Source organism: Mesoplodon densirostris, chromosome 3 (assembly GCF_025265405.1).
Source record: "Mesoplodon densirostris isolate mMesDen1 chromosome 3, mMesDen1 primary haplotype, whole genome shotgun sequence".
NCBI classification, from domain to species: domain Eukaryota; kingdom Metazoa; phylum Chordata; class Mammalia; order Artiodactyla; family Ziphiidae; genus Mesoplodon; species Mesoplodon densirostris.
The window spans coordinates 119,720,446-119,741,979 of record NC_082663.1 but is presented as its reverse complement, the minus strand read 5'-3'; the positions used below and the strand labels follow the sequence as shown (position 1 = coordinate 119,741,979).

General features: G+C 38.3%; 1 protein-coding gene across 1 annotated transcript in view; it reads left to right on the top strand.

Moving 5' to 3' along the window:
* The window catches only part of PFDN1 (prefoldin subunit 1), a 61,967-nt gene that overhangs the window by 27,397 nt on the left and 13,036 nt on the right, over nt 1–21,534 (top strand). The window contains exon 3 of the mRNA XM_060092011.1: nt 4,732–4,816. Within this exon, the coding sequence (XP_059947994.1) occupies nt 4,732–4,816 (85 nt within the window). The remainder of the gene's footprint in view (nt 1–4,731; nt 4,817–21,534) is intronic.

Below are 21,534 nucleotides of genomic sequence, written 5' to 3'. Positions count from 1 at the left end.
TTGAAGTGTAATTGACCTACAATACTATATTACTTCCTGTTATATAGCATAGTGATTTAGTATTTTAGTACATTTCAAAATGTATAGAAGTGTATTTGAAAATGTATTTCAAAATGATCACCATGTAAGTCTAGTTACAATTTGTCACTATACAAAGATATTACATAGTTATTGAATATATCCCCCACACTGTACATTTTATACCCTTGACTCATTTATTTTGCAACTGGAAGTTTGTACCTCTTAATCTCCCTCACCTATTTCTTTCTTCTCCTTACCCCCCTCCACTCCGGCAACCACCTGTTCGCTCTCTGTATCTATAACTGTTTCATTTTTGCTGCATTTGTTAATTTGTTTTTGTTTTTATTTTTTATTTTATTTTTTTTGTGGTACGTGGGCCTCTCACTGTTGTGGCCTCTCCTGTTACGGAGCACAGGCTCCGGACGCGCAGGCTCAGCGGCCATGGCCCAATGGGCCCAGCCGCTCCGTGACATGTGGGATCCTCCTGGACCGGGGCATGAACCTGTGTCCCCTGCATCGGCAGGTGGACTCTCAACCACTGCGCCACCAGGGAAGCCCTATTTTTAATTTTTTGAGGAATCTGTATACTTTTCCATAGTGGCTGCACCAATTTACATCCCCACCAACAGTGCACGAGGGTTCCCTTTTCTCCACACTGTGAAATCTTTAATTTGTGGTTGCTCAGCAAAACGTTAAAGAAAAAAAAATTTTTTTGCATTGTTCTGGATGTCTACTCTGCATAATGCCAATAATAGAAGTCTTACTCAACCTTTCACAATATGGATGTAGCATAAATTTTAATTGCTTGTTTACAAAGGAATTTAGGTTTTTGTTTTGCTAAAAAATTATGAAGTAAAAAGTTTTTTTGCATGTGGATCTTTGTGCACACATGCAAGTAGTTTTCATCACCAGCTGAATGAGGCAAAGGAGCAAGATATGATCTTTTTTTTTTTTTTTTTTTTTTTTTTTTGCGGTATGCGGGCCTCTCACTGTTGTGGCCTCCCCCGTTGCGGAGCACAGGCTCCGGACGCGCAGGCTCAGCGGCCATGGCTCACGGGCCCAGCCGCTCCGCGGCATATGGGATCCTCCCAGACCGGGGCACGAACCCGTATCCCCTGCATCGGCAGGCGGACTCTCAACCACTTGCGCCACCAGGGAGGCCCTGATCATTTTTATCTAGCCTCTTGTGTGCTGCTTAATTTGAGGATTCTTTACATGCCACTAGAATATGTTTTCATATTCTAAAAAATTTCGTACCCAAACAAAATGCATTATCATAAGCACATTGTTGTTTCTGAATAATCTATGTTCAGGTTACCATACTTTGGAAGTGTACCCAAAAACAGCATTGCCACTGATCCTAGATTGTGTTTTTGCAGGTGAACAACACTTTTGATACATGCTGAATCATTAGAAAATAGAAGTTATGTATCAACCTGCAGGACAGTTCAGAACACAGCTTCTGATGTTTCTCAAATAAAGAAAACCCAAAGCCATCATAAATTATGTTTTTCAGATGGCATAATTACAAATAAATGAGGAAATGAATCAGCAGGCTACATATCCTTGATAGTTTACAGTGCAGAGTCACATGGCATTGATTTCCAATGTAGAGGCCTTTTATCAATACAAAGCAGTGACTATTGTAGATTATATGATGCTGAGTATTAATAAGCATATTAATGTGCATATCATTTGTTATATGAAAATAATTTTTCATTTCATGCTTTATTTTTCCTTTGTGGCATTCTGAGCTGTGGAATCCTTTGTCTACCATTTGGCTTTCCATAAACTAACAGGCAGGATGTCTGTGAGAGTCTCTACTTTGAGAAGTAGTGTACATAATACTTATTTATCATATACCACTCATAATTATATTATCATGATATATCCTTTATCTTCAAAATAACGCCTGAGAATTCATTGTCTTTTAACACTAGAAAAAGTATTTTCTAAAGACTTTTTCCAGAAATCCAAGTGTTTCTGGGGGCTCTTTCCAATCCTCATACAATGTATCTTTGGCATTTTAAAAATTGAGGACTAAATTTTCTGTAATTTTTTTTGGTTTGAATTTTGTCTATGTAATTATTCTTTGAGATGGACATTTGAATTTACTCCATACTCATCCTTGTTTAAAACTCTCATGGCTGAGATGTCCTCAGGCTTGTAGATTGGCCAGCTTCGATGACATCTCTCTGGCCTTTGAAGTTGGCACAGTTCAATATAGATACCTCAAGGGTGTGTGGCCATAGAAAAACATGTTTTTGTTGTTGAGTGTTCTTGCTTTCTAGTAATTTTATTTTCTGCTCAAGGGATTTAGTATCTGTTCAGATACTTTATTTTTAAAGACCACATAAGTAATGACTTGACCTCTAATCTTAACTTTGAAAATTTCCCAGACACTAATAAAGATAATGTCTGACGACCTATTATTTGAGAATACTATTCACTGGCCAGCAATCAGTGCTATTTAAAAATGTATATTTTACTCTGAAAATTATTTCCATGGCTGAAAGGCTCTGTTAGTAAAATCATGCATGTAATGACATAGTTTGGTGACTCTTGGGCCTAGATTTATAATACTTTTTATATGGTGTCACTGAGACTTATTACAGTTCAAAACAACTCTTCTCCTTAAATACTACACTAAATAATTCTGAGAAAAATATTCTGTAAACCATAGTCTTATCAGAAATAACACCTATCTCTTGGACTAATAATAAATATTTTGGACACAAAAGGTTATGTAGTAATCCTTATTTTGCATGAATGTGGTCTGTCTTAGCATTAAATGTGTGAGTAAGATTTTTGCAAAGGATCAAGTTAGTACTGAAGACTGGGATCATCTATTAAATTATCTGGACTGTCCATGTCAGGACACATGCTTAATAATTTGTGGAGTGAAAGAGAAGTTCACCAGGGGCTTCCCTGGTGGTGCAGTGGTTAAGAATCCACCTGCCAGTGCAGGGGACACGGGTTTGAGCCCTGGTCTGGGAAGATCCCACATGCGGCAAAGCAACTAAGCCCATGCGCCACAACTACTGAGCCTGCGCTCTAGATCCTGTGAGCCACAACTACTGAAGCACGTGTGCCTAGAGCCCGTGCTCCAAACAAGAGAAGCCACAAGAGAAGCCACTGCAATGAGAGGCCCACGCACTGCAACGAAGAGTAGCCCCTGCTTGCCGCAACTAGAGAAAGCCCGCACACAGCAACGAAGACTCAATGCAGCCAAAAATAAATAAATTAAATAAATTAAGGGGAAAAAAAGAGAGAGAGAGGTTCACCAGACTGTATTATGTGTACGCCAAGGTGTATTCATGAAGAGGAGAGAAAAATAGTTTCCTCCCAGGTGTCTGGGCAAAGCTACTTGCCCTTTTTGTTGTTTTTATCTATAATAACATACCCTAATGGTAAGAACCTACCTAGACACAGTGTTGTTTTTGTGAAGATGGTAGAGAAAACCACATATTGCTAAATTTATATGTTTCTTGTTTGGCTTTTTTGTTAAGAGATAAAGTTTAGTTTTTTGCTAAACTCTTAAGTTATGTTCAAAGAGAAGAAACAGTCTGCTTAATTAATTGTATTTTTTGTTGTTGGTCTTTTTTGGAATCTGTTATAACCCAGTTGGACAGTCCTGAAAGAGATTTGAGTAATTGAGATTTTCCCTTGCTTCCAGTGGAAGGGAAATATTTCAATTTACTTGCTTTTGGCTATAAAATAGTTTGCTCTTCCTTTGCCCACAGCAAGAATTATGAACCTAAAGTCACAAAACAGATTCAGTATTAACTTTTAAAGTTTCCCCATATTTCCACCCTCATCAATTGTAAATAATGTGCCTGAATGTAAAATGGAAAAAGTTGAAAATTTCCACTTGTGCATTTTGAGCTTTTCAGAGGTATTACACACTCTGGATATAATAATAAAAGATACTGGGCCTTATACAGCACTTTTTGTGTGAGGAACTCATATAAACACTAATGCATTGATCCTAACACAGTACTTGATTGTGACTTTAAAAGGTCATGAGTTACTGCTGTTACAAAATTTTTTTTTAAAGGTTGGAGGAGGAGCTGTAATTTACAAATATTGTTTGAAAGATATCTAGATAAAAGTTGATACAGGAAACTGAAAAATTAAAGTTATGGGGGATTTTTATTGTTTGTTAACTTTTCTTCTCGCCTACAGTAGATTTTTATCCCTTTATGTTTTTTTTCTTTTGTCTATGAATATACTTGAAGCCCGATTCCCTTCTTAAGACCAGAAGGCACAATTTACTTTTTTTTTTTTTTTTTTTTTTTTTGCTGTACGTGGGCCTCTCACTGCTGTGGCCTCTCCCGTTGCGGAGCACAGGCTCCGGACACACAGGCTCCGCGGCCATGGCTCGCGGGCCCAGCCGCTCCGCGGCATGTGGGATCCTCCGGGATCGGGGCACGAACCCGTGTCCCCTGCATCGGCAGGCGGACTCTCAACCACTGCGCCACCAGGGAGGCCCCACAATTTACTTTTAAGCTTTTATTCCTTCTCAGCCAAGAAAGCTTCAACCTGTGGAGGTTTCCTGAGTTTGTCATAACATAGTAATACATTTTATTTGTTCTCAATTGGAGATCATCCTTCTAGTTTTCTTAGTTTAATATTTGTGGCATATAGTTGTTGATTTTGATGAACATAGTAGTCAAGTGGCTTAATCTTCAACTTTTTTGTGCTTTGTAGGTTTATTCTTCAATCCAAGGAGGCAATTCATAATCAGCTGTTAGAGAAACAGAAGATAGCAGAAGAAAAAATTAAAGAATTGGAAGTAAGTAAGTTTTGACTGAATACTGATAGTCGTAGTCGACTTTTAGGAAAAAACTAATTATCGTGTCATTAAATGAAAATGTATGCCTGCCAAGGTCATGTCACATTGTTTTCATTTTTTCTAATTGTGCTAGAGCTATGAAGCAGTCTTTTTACGGCAGTGTATAAGACCAGAAAAAAGACTAATCTCTTGAAACCTTAGGGAGTTTTGGAGAAGATAGGATACTCTTAACCTGAATGTATTTCTTCCATTGCCTTTAAGTGAACATGTCTATTCTTTAAAAATAAAATAAAAGCCCAGTGTATATTTAAACACCGTATGTTGTGGTGGATGGGCATGAGAATAGGTAATGATAATAGTAGTCAAAGGATCTAGTTATATGACTCTTTCACACATTGTAATGCTAGACAAGGACTGAGTAGTAAGCTATAACTAATTAACTATCCGAAGGGTAGTGCTCCAGTGAGGAAAACAATTTTTTTTTTTTAAGCTAGGGAAAAAGATTGATAGGTAAGAGTAATAATTTAGTAAATCTTTGGAAAATTGGAGTTTATTATTACCATTTCCTTATACATTAAAACCTCAGATGAAATAGTCCTCTTGGGCTTTGGTGAATGGTCTATCCTGTATATAATAAAAGTTGGACAGGACAAAAAACTGGTTATTATTTTTTGGGACCAAGATTTCCTGAGATGGGGGTGGATACAGTGACTTCATAGGTCACTTTATCTAATTTCTTTGAATACTATTTGAGGCAGTGGTTCAGAATCTGACTCAGCCCTCTGCTGAATTGGTGAGACACCCCCTGTAGCCTTCAGGGGATTTCTCAGGGACACTGACTTGGCATGGCTGGGGCAGCATGTTGTATCTTAGGTACTTAGGCTTATTTTTGTTTGACTACCAATGAGAATTTAAACAAACTTGATAGTGGCTTTGTAGCTCAGAAAATGTATTGTACAACAAAACAAGTAAGCAAACAAACAAATAAAAAAGAAAACTTATCCTGTAGTAACCAGGTTATTATATCCTATTTTATCATTTTTGTCAGCCCAACTCTTCTAGATTGAGTTTTCCAAACAAAAGTATCTTAAAAAAACTGAACGAAACTATTTCATGCAGTTTACCAAAAAAAGTGTGTTTTTGCACTTGTTGGTAAATATATCTAAAAATTGTCCTGATGAATAAGTAGCAAGATGCAAAGTAACTTGTAAATAATTCTTTTTATGGAAACAAACAAAAACCAAGATCTGTATATGAACATTGAAAATGATTTGTAGGTATATATATTAAATTAACACTGCTTACCCTAAAGAAATTAGATGGGACATGGGGATGAAATTGTTTTTTTCTTATAACCTCTGTGTTGGATAAATTGTAACAAGTATGTGTTAACTTTTTTTTTTAACATCTTTATTGGAGTATAATTGCTTTACAATGGTGTGTTTCTGCTGTATAAAAAAGTGAATCAGCTATACATATATCCCCATATCTCCTCCTTCTTGCATCTCCCTGTGTTAACTTTTATAATTTAAAAAAATCATCAAGGTAAAATTGCCACAGATGATGAGTTTAGCATACTATTCATTTCTGATGAATATTAGGAAATTCATTTTCCAAAAGTTTCCTTTCACGGAGTCTCTCAAATACTGGTAAGAGTATCCTGATATCTGTCAGGTAATAGAAGTAGATTAGCTAGCTTGTTGGTATTTGAAATGCTAATTAACAGCTACAAAAAACTAGCAGAGTTAAACTATAGCCTCTATCCTAGGAAGTTATTTTGTGTTTTTTGTTTTTAATCTTTCATCTATATACTATTTATATTATAAAAATAAGTATACTATAAAAAAGAAAAACAGTCAAAAAATAAAACATGATTAAACAAAAATAATGACTTTCTCCTCTTTCTGCATACCCTCAAAATGTCACTTTTATGGTTTGATGTGTATCATTACACTTTATAAAACTTTATTTTATAAACAAGTTCATACACACATATACACACTTTTTTTAAGTAAAGAGGGATTACGCTGTATATAATGTTTTTCATCATTTGACAATTTACCTTTCCATTTTAGTAATGTAAATCTAGTTTATATTCAGTTTCTTGTTTTCCATTTATCCTACCATCATGGTTTCCTTATTACCTCAACATTCAATTATTGCATGATCCCTGCCTCTGCATTTAGTGTTCTCTCCAATACTGCCCTAACCTGTATTTTTAATGGTATCACCCACTACACACACTCTTCTCTTCCCTGAAGCAATCCTATACTTTTTGACTGCCATACCTTTATAATTTTGTTACTTCAGCCTGAAATGTATACACATGTGCACAGACCCACATGTGCATGCATGCACACATACATTGTTAGTTCCAGTGTTCAGATTTTCTGTTTCTTACTGATTTTTTTTCCTCCTTATTCAGTTAGTTATGAGATGTGTCAAATCTCTCTCTGATGATATTTATTAATTTCTCCTTAGTCTTTCAGTTTAGTGGGCAATGGTATTTAGAAACTACTATCTGGGTGCTGTAAATGCTCATTATTACTGTATGCATAGTTGAGATGATATGTTTCATTTTGCTTTATATGTTTAGGAATTTCTCAGCTCTTTTAAAGATAGCATTCCATTGACTTCTGTCTTCCATTGTTGCTGTTGAGAAGTTATCAGTCTGAATTTTGTTCCTTTGTCTTTTCTCTGTGGCTACTTTTAATATTGTTTTGTCGTCTTTCATGCTTTGTAGTTTCTCTGGTATATGTTTAGGTGGGGATTTAGTCTTTTTGCTTTTTTTCTTAATCATATCTGGGTTAAGTTGGGTTTTCTGAGTTTGAGGATTAGTGACTCATCAATTCTGGAAACTTCTTACTATCTCTGAATATTACTTCTTCACTGTTTTCTCTTTTAAATGGTATTTCCCTCTGGAAGTTTTTTCTCACCTTTAAACCAGCTGCTTCTATCATCTGCAGTAGCATCTTAACTGGTTTTTCCACCTCCAACTTTCTCTCTTCTAATCCTTTTAACATATTGAAGCTAGAATGACCTTCTAAAATGTTAAATCTGTCGAATTGTTCCTCTGTGTAAACCCCATCATTTTTCTTAGGGTAACATTCAAGCTTTTTAACATACCTTCAAGGCTGTTTATGAAATGACTCCTGTTTCTTTCTCTCATGTCCCTCATATCCTCTTCCTTCTCTTACACTGTATGCTCCAGACATGCAGAAATATTTTGTTTTTAGAACTTGCTGTGTTTTCTTTGTTTCTACTAGGTCTTTGCAAAAGTAATTCTCTCCACCTGGGAACTTCCTCCTTCTGCTCTTACCAGCTCTGTTAATCCTTAAGATCTTAGTTTAGGGCTACTTCTTCTGAGAAGCATTTTCTGATTTCTCAGTGTTAAATTAAGTGCTTTTCCCTTGTTCTAATTATTCTACTAGTTTCATAGCACAGTGTGAGGATTTGGGCATATAAACTATCATCAGTTGAAGTAATTACAAATATGGTTTCCTATTACTTGGGAAGCTTGATGCAGATTCAGAGCTCTAAATAGTTTTTCCCAAGGCCTCTCAGTTATTACTCTGCCTTTCAAATATACAGTCTCTTCTTCTGGGCCCTAGTATTTCTTGTCAGTCCAGCCTATTTCATCTTATTTAATTATCATTATCATTATTAGTTTCTACCCTCAGATACCTTACAATTAAATTGAAGAGGCATAATTTATACATAACTCTGCAGACAAAGGCCAGGCTGTTTAATTTAGCACATTTTCATCTCTGATGAAGTAAGCTTTTTGGTTTGGGTACAAAGTTCTAGTTTTTGACCAGAGCTATTAACTCGGCCCCACTGTGTGTGCCTACCCACCCCCTACCAACAGTCTATATAAATGATGCTATGGATCAGTCTTTTCCATGACATAATATAGGTGCTAGTCTGATCTGAGAGCCCATCTTCATTAGTATTTTCTAGACTCCCTTTTATCCACCTCCATTCTTACTGTTTATGTTTGCCCTCTCCAGATTTTTTCCCCAGTGCTACTAAACCTAGAATTTGTTTAGCTTTTGATAACTGTAGTATGCTGGGTCTACATTGTCAACCAGCCTGGTGTCTCACTTGCTGGCCTTTTTCTTCTTATGGAGCAGAGGTGGGGGTACTGTAATGCTGCTGTCATGTCCTCTTTTTTGGGGGCCACGTGGCGCATCATGCGGGGTGTTAGTTCCCCGTCGAGGGATCGAACCTGCTCCTCCTGCAGTGGCAGCATGGAGTCTTAGCCACTGGACCGCCAGGGAAGTCTCTGCCCTCATGTCTTCTTGATAGGGAGTTATATTACATACTAGAAGGGTAAAGACAAGTACCATCTTAACCTTGGGAAGATAGTCTGTCTTTTTCTTCTTAAAATTCCATATTTTACATTTTAATATCCCTATGTTGGGTTCTTCAGGCCGTAATCACTTTCCTGGGTTTGATTAGGAAGTGTTTTCATAACAGACTCATAATGTGATAGTGTTACATAGATTTTTATCTTCCCTTTATAAAGATGGTTGATCAGGTTCTGGGAGGGAATGTCACCATTTCTCCTAATGGCAATTAGCAGACCAATGATGCTAATCCGATTGAAGAGAAAAAATAAAATGACAGCTTTAGTATGATAGAGTAACCATGTTATTTACGTCATTGAGGGAATTCTTCATTTAAAAAAAATACTGATAATGAATAATTTTAAAGAAGATGGCTGAGTATATAATACGTAATACAGTATATGTTAGAAAATGCAAAATTGTACTTTTTAAAAATGACATGAGTATAATTGGGATTTGGAATTAGGACTTCATGAGTCTCATCTGTCTTTGTAAAAATAATATTCTTTTTGAAATGTACAGCATTGCTACAAAAAGAAAGTATAGGGTTTTTTTAAGAAAATTCAACTTTAGGTAAAGTTGAGTTAAAACCTTATTGATAGATTGAAGAGATATGTATCTTCTAAAGAGTGAAAAATATATCCTATATTTTTGCTCACTTTTTTAGAGGTAAAAAGAAAATAATTACTTGTGGACTTACTTTGCAGTTGCAAAAACTTAGATTCAGCATTCAGATGAGCTAGAGCTGAATTTTTGATGTCTTGCTTTTTGAATCTCAAGTATTTGGAATCCTTGAGATAAGCTTTCGGTGGTATATTTGAACACATTTTGACCACTATTCTCCTATGTTCTCTCTCATTGAATTACTGCTTCAGGCTCATCTGCCTTCAGTTTAAAATCCCCATTATATTTTAGGCACACGCAAATACTGGTTGACCACTTTCCTTCCCTTCTTTCTCTGACGTGGTTACAACCCCTTCCACCACCCTGGTTAGCTCAGCAATGACACAATAAAAATAAGAATAAGGAAACCAGGACATTCTGGCCTACATAATGCCACTTCTGACGCAGAATGTTACAATCCCAGGGTTGTGAAATAGCCCTCCAGCCCATGCTATAAGTAAAATCTAAGAAACTGTGAAAGTTCTGACTCTTCCACAAAAATGGCTATTATGGTCAGACGCTAGTTCCTGAGACAAGTAGGAAGACTAGTGGCAAGAAAACTGGTTAGGAGGTGCTTGTGACACTCTGCAGTTGGCTGAGTTCTGAGACTCTGATGAGAAAATGTTTTGGAGTTTCCATGATTGAGGAGATTTTACTCTGCCTAATGAGGATCATTTTTTCCATAGCATGGGTAGGCACTGGTAGGCACTTCGATGGATGTCCAGTTTTTGCCCTAAGTACCTCACTTTTGGGCTGGTACCTTTTTTTTATTTTTTTTAAAATTTATTTATCTATTTTGGCTGCATTGGGTCTTCGTTGCTGCGCGCGGGCTTTCTCTGGTTGCGGCAAGCGGGGACTACTCTTTGTTGCGGAGCACGGGCTTCTCATTGTGGTGGCTTCTCTTGTTGCAGAGCACAGACTCTAGGCGTGCGGGCTTCAGTAGTTGTGGCACGAGGGCTCAGTAGTTGTGGCTCGCGGGCTCTAGAGCGCAGGCTCAGTAGTTGTGGCGCATGGGCTCAGTTGCTCTACAGCATGTGGGATCTTCCCGCACCAGGGCTCAAACCCGTGTCCCCTGAATTGGCAGGCGGATTCTTAACCACTGCACCACCAGGGAAGCCCTGGGCTAGTACCTTTGTGTGTATGATGGGACACCCTCTTTGGACGTGATGTCAAGTGGACACTACTATATGATAAGCACTGATTCTTACTTGTGTTTTCAATGAAGAGAGAAGGGCAGGTGAGAGCAAAGCCAGTGGCAGAATGTTTTTTATTTTATATATTAAACAAGAATTACACCCAGTGGTTCATCTGCTTGCATAGCTCAAGGTTTAGAATCCATCAAAAAAAATTAGTCATTTATTTATTTTGTAGTGAAATATAGCATTTACAGAAATATGTGTTAAAATACATGTAGTTTAATCAATAATTATAAAGCAAACATTTGTTACAATCATCCAAACCAAGAAATCAAAAATTGGCAGGACACCAGAGCACTGCCCCCTACCTTTGTTTCTCCCTTCCATTCCTGCCTGCTCTCCCCCTCCCTCAGGTAACCCTAACTTTTGGATAATTATTTCCTTTAGTAAAAAATATAGTTTTACTACCTATGTATATATCCCTCAAGACTGTTTTTGAACTTTATATGAACAAAATCCGTCTCCATATTTTTTGCTTTGCTTCGCTTCTTCCTCAACATTGTGTTTGTGAAGTACATTCATGTTGAGATTGTGATTTGTTCATTTTCATTGCTGTATGTATTCCATTGTATAGTTGTACCACAATTTATCTTTCCAGACAGCTCATTTTTACCCTTAAGAAGTCAAGATGTTCTCATGGAGCATTTGCACAGTTTATTTCTTAGCCTCTTGCTGAGGAGAGCTATTTTTCAGAGACATCTCCTACTCCAACCCAGGAGAGTTTGAGTACTAGAGAGCAGTAAAGTATAAAATGTCTCTACTCTAAAAATTAGCTTGGTGATTTCCCACCTTCAGTAGTAACCAGATAGCTAGGCACCTCTGAGTGTCTTAAAAAAAATTTTTTTTTAAATAATTACAAGAGGGCTTCCCTGGTGGCACAGTGGTTGAGAGTCCGCCTGCCGATGCAGGGGACACGGGTTCGTGCCCCGGTCTGGGAAGATCCCACATGCTGCGGAGCGGCTGGGCCCGTGAGCCATGGCCGCTGAGCCTGTGCGTCTGAAGCCTGTGCTCTGCAGCGGGAGAGGCCACAACAGTGAGAGGCCCGCGTACCGCAAAAAAAAAAAAAATAATAATAATAATTACAAGATTAGTAAATTAATCTCTTTTCTATGTTGTTTTGACTTTGGGAGTCTTGGGTGAGTTTCTCTTATTGTTCCATATGTTGGGATTCCACATATGAATACTTACCTCTTTATAGAGTTCATTTGTATTCTCAACATTTATAAAAAAGGATGTTTGTTTTAAAATAGTTTTTAGTTATTTAAGACTTGTCTAAAAGAGCCTGATGGTTGGAAGGCTAGAGTTATAGTGAACTATATATATTCTCCACATCCTGGTGTTTTAGGGCTTAATGTAGCTGTGTGATCCTCCTCTGTGACTTTCAGAGAAGAATGAGTCTGAGTAAGTCCATATATGCTCTTTTTCTGGTTGAGTATTCTTTATTGTTTATTATCAATATTATCAATATCTTGGTCAGTATATATGTGTTACAATTCAAGTGCTAATATTTGCCCAAATGTAAACTATCTATGATATATTTCATTTCCTCAGTAGAAATATTTCAGGTCTGGTAAGAACTTAGATGTAAAACAGTCCAGATAGACTTGCGCTTTATAGACAGCCTTTCTTATTTGTCTGTGAAATGCATATTACAGATATTTTACACACACACTCCTTTGATTTGATCTGTTCACTGCTGTGTGTCTTCGTTTTGTGATTAAGATTTACAAAAGGATTTGCATTCCAGTTAGTCCAGAATTCAGCCTTTTGCATCTTGATTCAGTTATTATTTTCTTCTAGGATACACTCCGGGGGTGGCCTGATTCCCCTCCTTGGAACACTTGTCTGTAACCACACCAGACTATCCCTTTGAATGCTTCAGAGGGTTGTTGACCTCAGCCTTCGCTGCTGTATGCTTTATATGGTCTGTACTTTTCTTTGTCTAACCATAAATATTTGTCCTTAGCCTCCACCCTCCCATGCCTGAGAGTTCCTCCATTCATTTTCAGGCTGCTTAGTGAATTATTTCTTTTGATGAGTTAGAATTTGAAATTTATTTCGTGTTATTGCATGCCTCCCTGCTCTTGTAACTAGATGGTAAGGTGAAGTTAATCAGTATACTTTTCTTTACCCTAGATTCTTACTCTGATCAGTCTTTATATGACAGGTCTCTTTTAATCTGAAGTAATAGATGCTGGCCAGAAGAAATGAGTTGTTCAGTACTCAGTGTGGAACAGGTCACACCTGTATTAATGAGCACACTGTAATCAGCTCAAAAGAACAAGATCCACGCTGATATTTGAACCATGAATAGAGATCTCAAAGTCTATTAGACTTATAGAAGAACATTCATTACCCTAAATTCCTAATTTAAATACTAAATTCCTAATTTAAATACCTTCTGTTGAGTTAGGAGTTCTGGATTCTAGCCCTTGCTGTACTCTAAGCCTCAGTGTCCTCATCTGTAAAACCAAGAGGGTTAGATTAGAAGATATCTAGGGTCACTTCTATTAAGTTTATCATTATAACCTTGGTCTTTTTCTGAATTGCCACTTTAGGAACAAAACTGTCCCCTTAAAATGAAAAGATGGAAGGAGGCAAACCAAAACAAAAAAACCCCAGTTTCCTTCCTGTTTAGGTCATTACCTTAATTTATTAATTGTAATCCTATTTTTGCAGGTAAAATAAAACTAATTGTCTGCCTACAGCTTTGCCAGCTAAAATGTAATACGAGGTGACAACATCTTGTTTGATATCTTTGTAGTAGTTGCTTAAATAACTGAAATCACAGAGGTGTTTGTGTGATGGCTTAAAGGTAGTTTGTATTCGGTATCACCTGTTTTAGAGATACTTTTGGATAGAGCTGTGTAATAGCTTATTAGCTCCACATGCATAAAGTAACATACTCAGGGAGACATCATTTTATCATTTGTAGTGCTTTATCCTATAGTGTCATGTAAAATACATGATACTTAGAATAGTGGCAAAAAAAATTCAGAAAATGTTGAAAAATTATTAAATTCCCTGAGTGTACATGGACATTTATTATAAGTGGTAAATTTTATAAAATGGGTTTTAATGAATTTTAGTTAATGTGATGCAGATAGTTATACTGCTTAGGACTTTACCATTTTTATTTTACCATTTTATTCATTTTTCAAAGAATTTTTACATTATTTCATTTAAAAATAGTGTCTGTGGTTGATGCTGTCTTGCTAATTATGATTTTCTCCCACCTCACTTTGTCTTGTTTTCAAATAAATCTCTCACCTGCCACCAGTATAATAAAAATATTTGAATTCCATCACTATTCATGAGGCCATTCTTTGGGTACATACTTATCTTGTGCTGGAATTTTTCCAAAATGGACACACATGCATTGTACTCCTAACTTTTCTGTAAAACAATTTAGTTCATTTTATTCTGCTTTTGTTTTTAAGAAAACACATGAGGGTGGAACAATACTCCAGGTCAGGAAGCATTATCAGTTTCCACTGATGTTTTATATGTGCTGTGTTTTTATATGAGACTCTAAAAGCTCAAACTCTGTGATGCTATAAAGACATGGAAAATGATTCTTTCTTAGGGTTGGAGGAAGTGATGACTGGTGTTTTTTTGCTGGTAGTATCTGATAATCCCCCCTCCCTTTAGCTATTCTAGGCATGTTTAGTTGTCAGGCGTTGTCGGACTAAATTGCTAAAAATAACAAATAAGGGGGAGGCTGTTCTAAGGCCAGCTCTTGCCACTGTCTGTAATCTGTTTAATTTAGTTCCTAAGGAGAAAGGGCAAAAGGAACATGGTGCCATTCTAATTGAATGGGTTTTTTGTTTAAAGTGCTGACAAGTACATTGTTTGAGCTCTCTCTTTTCCCAAACCCCATAGGGCTCATGTGCCCACATCCACTTATAGTGGAGAGCCAGAGCTGGGGGTCTCAAAGAGCATCCTCTAATCAGTGCTTGTACTAGAGATTAACTAGGTGATTGTGGTCTTTTGCTCGAATTTAATGTGGCTTTTGACAGTGGAAATGTGCAGTTAGTTGGTGAGAGAGGGTGAGACAGAGAAGATGGTAGTTAAAATGGAGGAGTTATTGTGAGAATAAAGACAACTATTTAGTACACTCTTCTGCCCTAACTCAGTGTTCCCAGAGAGTCAGGTTGTTTGATAAAATTAACCACACATGTGACTTCAGTATACCTGCATGTAATTTTAACCCCCATTACCAGCATAAACCTCTATGTGGATTTGGCTCTTGACTTCCCTGCACCTTAACTTCTTCCTAATAATAGAAATAACTTTCTGTAAAATGGAGATAGCAGTCTAGTACTTGTTTGTAAAGCTGTTGAAGATCACTGAAGGGATGATTTAAATGTCCTTCCTATCCTCTGCTATGTATTTACTAGCGGTGGAGTGTGTGAAAACTGGGAGCAAATTTTCAGTTATATTTCTGGTGTTCTACATTGTGTCAACTCACCTGAAGATTTACTGATTTTTATATTCTGAAGTTGCTTATTGATTTTTGTGTCTGTAAGTCCTATCCAAAAATCCCTTGTGTAATTCTTTTGGTGGTGTTGTTGTTTTTTGTTTTTGTTTTTTTTTTTGGCTGAGCCTGGCCACTTTAGCACCAAAGGAAAAAATGGATTGCTTTTATTAGAGATTCTTGGTAAGGAGTATCTTGGGAAAGCCTGTATTAATGAAGATCCTGGTATTTACCTAAAGCTTTGGAAATTGAGCAATTGGACACTGCAGGCTTTGGGAATGCTTATTACTTGTAGGCATTTTTAAAGTCACCAACCTGCTTTATTCCCTAATTTAATGAAATACGTAATCATTTTAACTGAACTAAAGGGTCTCAAATTACAATTTAGAGCACAGTCTTCAACAATATCTATGCTATATAGATGATGAAGTCTTGTGATTCATGTGGAATGACATACATGGCAGCACTTAAAGTCTTGACAAGTAGCTCAAGATGGATATCATTTGTGGTTGAGTTTAATCGGCTCTAGAAATTTGTAAAAAAAAAAGTCACTTTCCGTTTCTGGACTTTTGGGGTTCAAACTCGGAGCCTTCATTAATGCAAACTCAGTGTCTTTCTCTCTTTAGAGAAGGTACGAGAGGGAAACAAGCTATAGGTGGTGATAGAAAACATAAGAGGAAGAAGGAGCTTCTGGTACTACAGTTGAAGCCTTAAAATGGATCAAGTTTTGAACTGAATTGTAAAATATCATTTGCCTTAATTTTTAAGGGTTGATGCTTTCAATATCAGAGGCTGAACTTTCCACTTACAACTGATTTTTCCTTCCTTTGGGGGGACTAAACAATTCTAAGATTCATGATGTGAGGCTCTGGCCAATAATGGCCAGAAGAAGTGTATGCATGTAAAAAAAAACCATTAAATGTTTGCTGGGTGTCTTGATTATACAGAGTACTTTGGGGTTTTGACTAACTATGGAGGCTTTTTGTTCTTACTTTCAATCTTATACATTAAGGAACCTACAGTCTATTGTATTTACTATGTGCCATGCACTATTATAGGCAAAGACATAATTAGCAAAGGCCCTGGTGGCCTGGAGCTTATATTCTGGAGAATGGGATGTGGAGACAGATAATAAACAAATAATATAATTGATAAATGCTAAAAAGAAAAACAACAAAGGGTAAAGAGACAGAGAATGGTGAGAGTGTATAAGCTGTCTTATATAGTGTTGACAGGGAAGGTTTCTCTGATAAGGTGATATTTGAGAAGAGAGACCTGAAGGGAGTGAGCAAGCTATGTGTACCTGGGAGAAGAGGGTTCCAAGCAGAGGGAATAGCAAGTATAAAAACCTGGGGGTGAGAGCATAATTGATGAGTTGGGAGAATAGCAAGGAGGCCAGTTTAGCTGGAGCTGAGTGATCAAGAATAGTAGGAGGTGAAATCAGAGAGGTATCAGGGAATAGATTATATAGGGCTTTGTAGGCCATATTAAGGATTTTGGATTATGGTGTGAAGTTGGGAGTTTGGGGAGGGTTTTGAACAGAGGAATGACATGATCTGATTTACATTTTAAAAGGACCATTCTGGCTGCTTTGGTGAGAATAGATTATGGAGGGCAAGGGTGGAAGGGAGGAGACTTGTTAGGAGGGTGTTGCATTATATCTAGGTGAGAGATTGATGTTGGCTTGCACCAGGGTGGTGGCAGTGGAGGTGATCAGAATCTGGATATATTCTAAGGTAGAGCTAAGACAATTGGGTGTAGGGATGAAAGAGAGGACTCAAAGTTCTGAACCTGTTATGAAGGAATCATACCTCCTTCCTCCCACATATATCCTTCATTCAGCTGTTGGAGAGATTTGGAATGGGTTCATGAGAGAGGAGGCATTTTAGCTGGGCCTTGAAGATCAGTTAGAATTTTGCTACATAGGGTTGGGGCAGAGGAGAGAGCATTTCAAATCAAAGAAATACTATGGACAGAAGTCTGGAAGTAGAGTGGTGGAATGAAGGGTTAAAGTGAGAAATGAGGCTGGAAAGGCCTAAGGGAAACAAGGGTAAAATGAATGAAATCAGCATTGTTTCTACTCACTTTGTATAAGTACTCCTTGTTCTGGGCAAGTAGTTATTACCAGTGCAATGCTGTTCATTCACTGTGGTTTCCACATAGCATTCCATGTGTGATGGGCTCCACAGAGATTCCAAATGTTTATGGGAACATATGTACTATTGATAATTCATAGATCAGTGTTTTCTAATCAGTTTTCAAGTTTCAAAAGTAATTTTTTTTTTTTTTTTTTTTTTTGCGGTACGCGGGCCTCTCACTGTTGTGGCCTCTCCCGTTGCGGAGCACAGGCTCCGGACGCGCAGGCTCAGCGGCCATGGCTCACAGGCCTAGCCGCTCTGCGGCATGTGGGATCTTCCCGGACGGGGGCACGAACCCGTGTCCCCTGCATCAGCAGGCGGACTCTCAACCACTGTGCCACCAGGGAAGCCCTCAAAAGTAATTTTATTTTATTTTATTTATTTTTATTTTTATTTATTTTTTTTGTGGTACGCGGGCCTCTCACTGCTGTGGCCTCTCCCGTTGCAGAGCACAGGCTCTGGACACGCAGGCTCAGCAGCCATGGCTCACGGGCCCAGCCGCTCCGCGGCATGTGGGATCTTCCCGGACTGGGGCACGAACCCGTATCCCCTGCATCAGCAGGCAGACTCTCAACCACTGTGCCACCAGGGAAGCCCTCAAAAGTAATTTTAAATGCAAATTGAAAGTTTGGTTTGGGCCTTGTTATCTTTGAGGTGCTATTAGATACCCAAGTAGAGATGTTGAATAAACAGTTGGAAATATGAATCCGGATCTCCAGGCTAATGAAATAAGATTGAGAATTGTCTATAAATTGTCAGTTTAGAGGTGGCATTTAAAGTCATAGGACTGGATTAGATCAATGAAGGAGAAAAGGTAGGTACAGGAAGTATAAACAAGGTTCACAGACTGAGCCAGGGGCACTGCAGCAGGATGTAAAGGCTCTTTACAGAGGTGTGGATACTGTGCAGTGTTAGTCCAGAGAACTGAGTGAACACCCACACGGGCAAGCCTCTGCTGTGAAGGGGCCAAGCTGAAGGGATGGGACCAACTTCCTCCATGGTTAGGAGGCTGTGCAGGCCCTTGGTTTTGTGTTGATAGCAAAGGCTGTCAGCTCAGTTAGACCTAAGTTTCAAGTGCTTTGTGGCTTTCTCTTATTAGCACTGACCTGGAGCTAGGCAGGCCTGGTCTGCTGAGGGAAGGTTTGCTTTCCCTGAGGAGGGATTGCAGAATGTAGAGACTGACATCAAGTTAATGTCAGAGCTGAGCATGCTGTCTGGGGGAACTACACTGCAGGGAGTAGTTCAACATAGTTCATTTAAAGCACAGGAGATTAGAAACCCTGCTGTGTATCTGTGGTTTCTTGAGTAAAATTTGAGGGAGGGGGTACTTAATGGGTGGAAGCAAACATGCCTACTAGAGTTGAAGGTTAAAAGTTCCCTAAAAGAATTTTATAGTAACTCGTACTTTTCACGGTTCCTTGTATACACTCACACATATGCATATACAAACATATACTTTCCTACCCTCTTTCAGTATATACTAAGAAAAGCTTCAACCTTTAGAATATTTTTTGAGTTCATCTTACAAACTCTTAGCAAGTAATTGGTACTGCTTTTCTTTGCCCTGATATGCATAGCATAATGCCTTGGCATAATTATTAAGAATATGAACTCTGGGGCTTCCCTGGTGGCGCAGTGGTTGAGAGTCCGCCTGCTGATGCAGGGGACACGGGTTCATGCCCCGGTCCGGGAAGATCCCACATGCCGCGGAGCTGCTAGGCCCGTGAGCCATGGCCACTGGGCCTGCGTGTCCGGAGCCTGTGCTCCGCAATGGGAGAGGCCACAACAGTGAGAGGCCCGCGTACCGCAAAAAAAAAAAAAAAGAAAAAAAAAGAATATGAACTCTGGAATCGAATATGAATTTGAACTCTGACTCTGCCACATACTACCACCTTGGGTAAATTACTTAGTGTCTCCAAGCCTAAATATACTCTTCTGTAAAACAGCAACAACAGCAGGGTTGATGGATAGGGACAATAAATAACCCTTTTATTTCCTGCTTAAGTATGGAATCAACTGAAAGGCAAACCTATATGAAAATTTTAAATGTATTTTACGTTTATAACTGATAAAGCTTAGGTTGAAGGATGTGGCTTAGGTGTGCAGCAGTAATAGTGGTTTCTAATACTGATCCAGAATTAAGCATACAGATTTAGATGTAGCTACCCAGCAAATCTTTGGAAGTGTGGGACAGCCACAGGTCTGTCTCTGCAGAGGCAGGCAGAGTGTATCTGTCAAACTTATGAGGAAAGTGTGTACCTTCTGCAAGCAGGCAGATCCTGGCAGAGCAGAAGGAGTTGAGCCATAGTTGCTTTTTCCAAACACACCAATCGGAAAAGCTAGTAGTTTTCCTGAGAGTAGATTGAAGAGGCCAGGACTGATAGCTGATGAAAACTGGAGGTGAAGAGGATCAGCATTTCTCTCTTCGTACAAAAAGTACCTACCTCATAACATAATACATGTAAATCACTTGATACTGTGCCTGGCACACAGTAAGTACTTGGTAAATGCAGGATTTTTTTTACTTGCATATTATGGATGCTCAGTAACTATTTACTGATTGAGCATATTGCCAACATGTACTTATAAGATAAAGGTTTCTTTTTAACTGGGAAAAAAATAAAGATACACAAATGTACAAAGCTAATTTAACAAACACCTGTGTACTCACCACCCAGAACTAACAAATGTTAGAATACTGTAATATATATTTTTGTTTGTTTTTTACAAAAATAAAACCATGCTAATGAAATTGAAGTCTCCTTTGTAACTTGCCTCCTGGCTCCACGTTAGTCTCATTCGCACTCACCAGGAGAAACTGCTATCAGGTATTAGGTATATCTTTCCAATCCATGTTTTATAACATCTTATTTTCAACAGATGATATCATATTGTTCATGTCTTTCAATAACTTGCTTTTGTGTGTGTGTGTGTGCTCTATCCACACTAATAAATATATGTAGTTTACTCAGTTTAACTGCTGTAGGGTATTCCATAAGAAAATGTAACTTCAAAGGACCTGTTGTTGATAGCTTTAGTGTATAGCGTGTAAAAGTGGCCAAAAGGCCTGATGACTCCTTCCATATGTAGCATAAATATAGACATTGGTAAGGCTAGTCAGTGGGCTCAAGGATGCAAGCGCCAGCAGGTTGGTGCACTTAATAACATCTGCTGCTCTCATTTCCTCATAGCCATGGATTCTGTGGTGAAGCCAAGACAAGAGTCCATGGCCTCTGCCCATGTGTTAGAAATGGAGATCATGTGTCCTTCACAGAGCCAGAACCAGAATTAGTCAGAAAGAGAGGGAGATTTGAGTGGGAACCCAGGATTCTAGATTCCAACCACTGTATCATTCACTTTTACTCTGAAAGAAATGAGGATTCCTATGCCATGGTTAGATACTCCCAGTAGCTATTTCTAATATTAGTGGTCCTTTTCTCATAAAATGATAACCCCCTAAACACCAACTCTTTGAGTAAAGCGATTAAGTGGCTTTTAAGTGGCCTAGCAGCTAGAAATTGAAGAAGGGGCAAAAGGAAAACCACCCCTTGAATCATGTTTGCAAAGAGAAGTGTGCCAAGTGCTCTTTTATTACTCCAGTGTCATCATAAATTTAATTGGTGTTATGTCAGCTACTTAGATCAGAGCAATAGCATATTAAACTATTTGTTTGTACCAGTTCCATGGTAACCTGGGCGGGTGTGGAGTTGGGACAAGGGGCAGCTGTGATGCCTGGTCTGTAGAGTGATTTCATCATGCTGTGAGCCCCTTATCACCCTGGATGGAGAAGTGTCACTGGGTAATGTGACCTGACTTCTCAGTGCCCCTCAGAACACTCAGAGCCATGAGCAAAGGCCCTGGGCTGCTTGTCTGACCTAGAGGTTTAGCCTAGAGT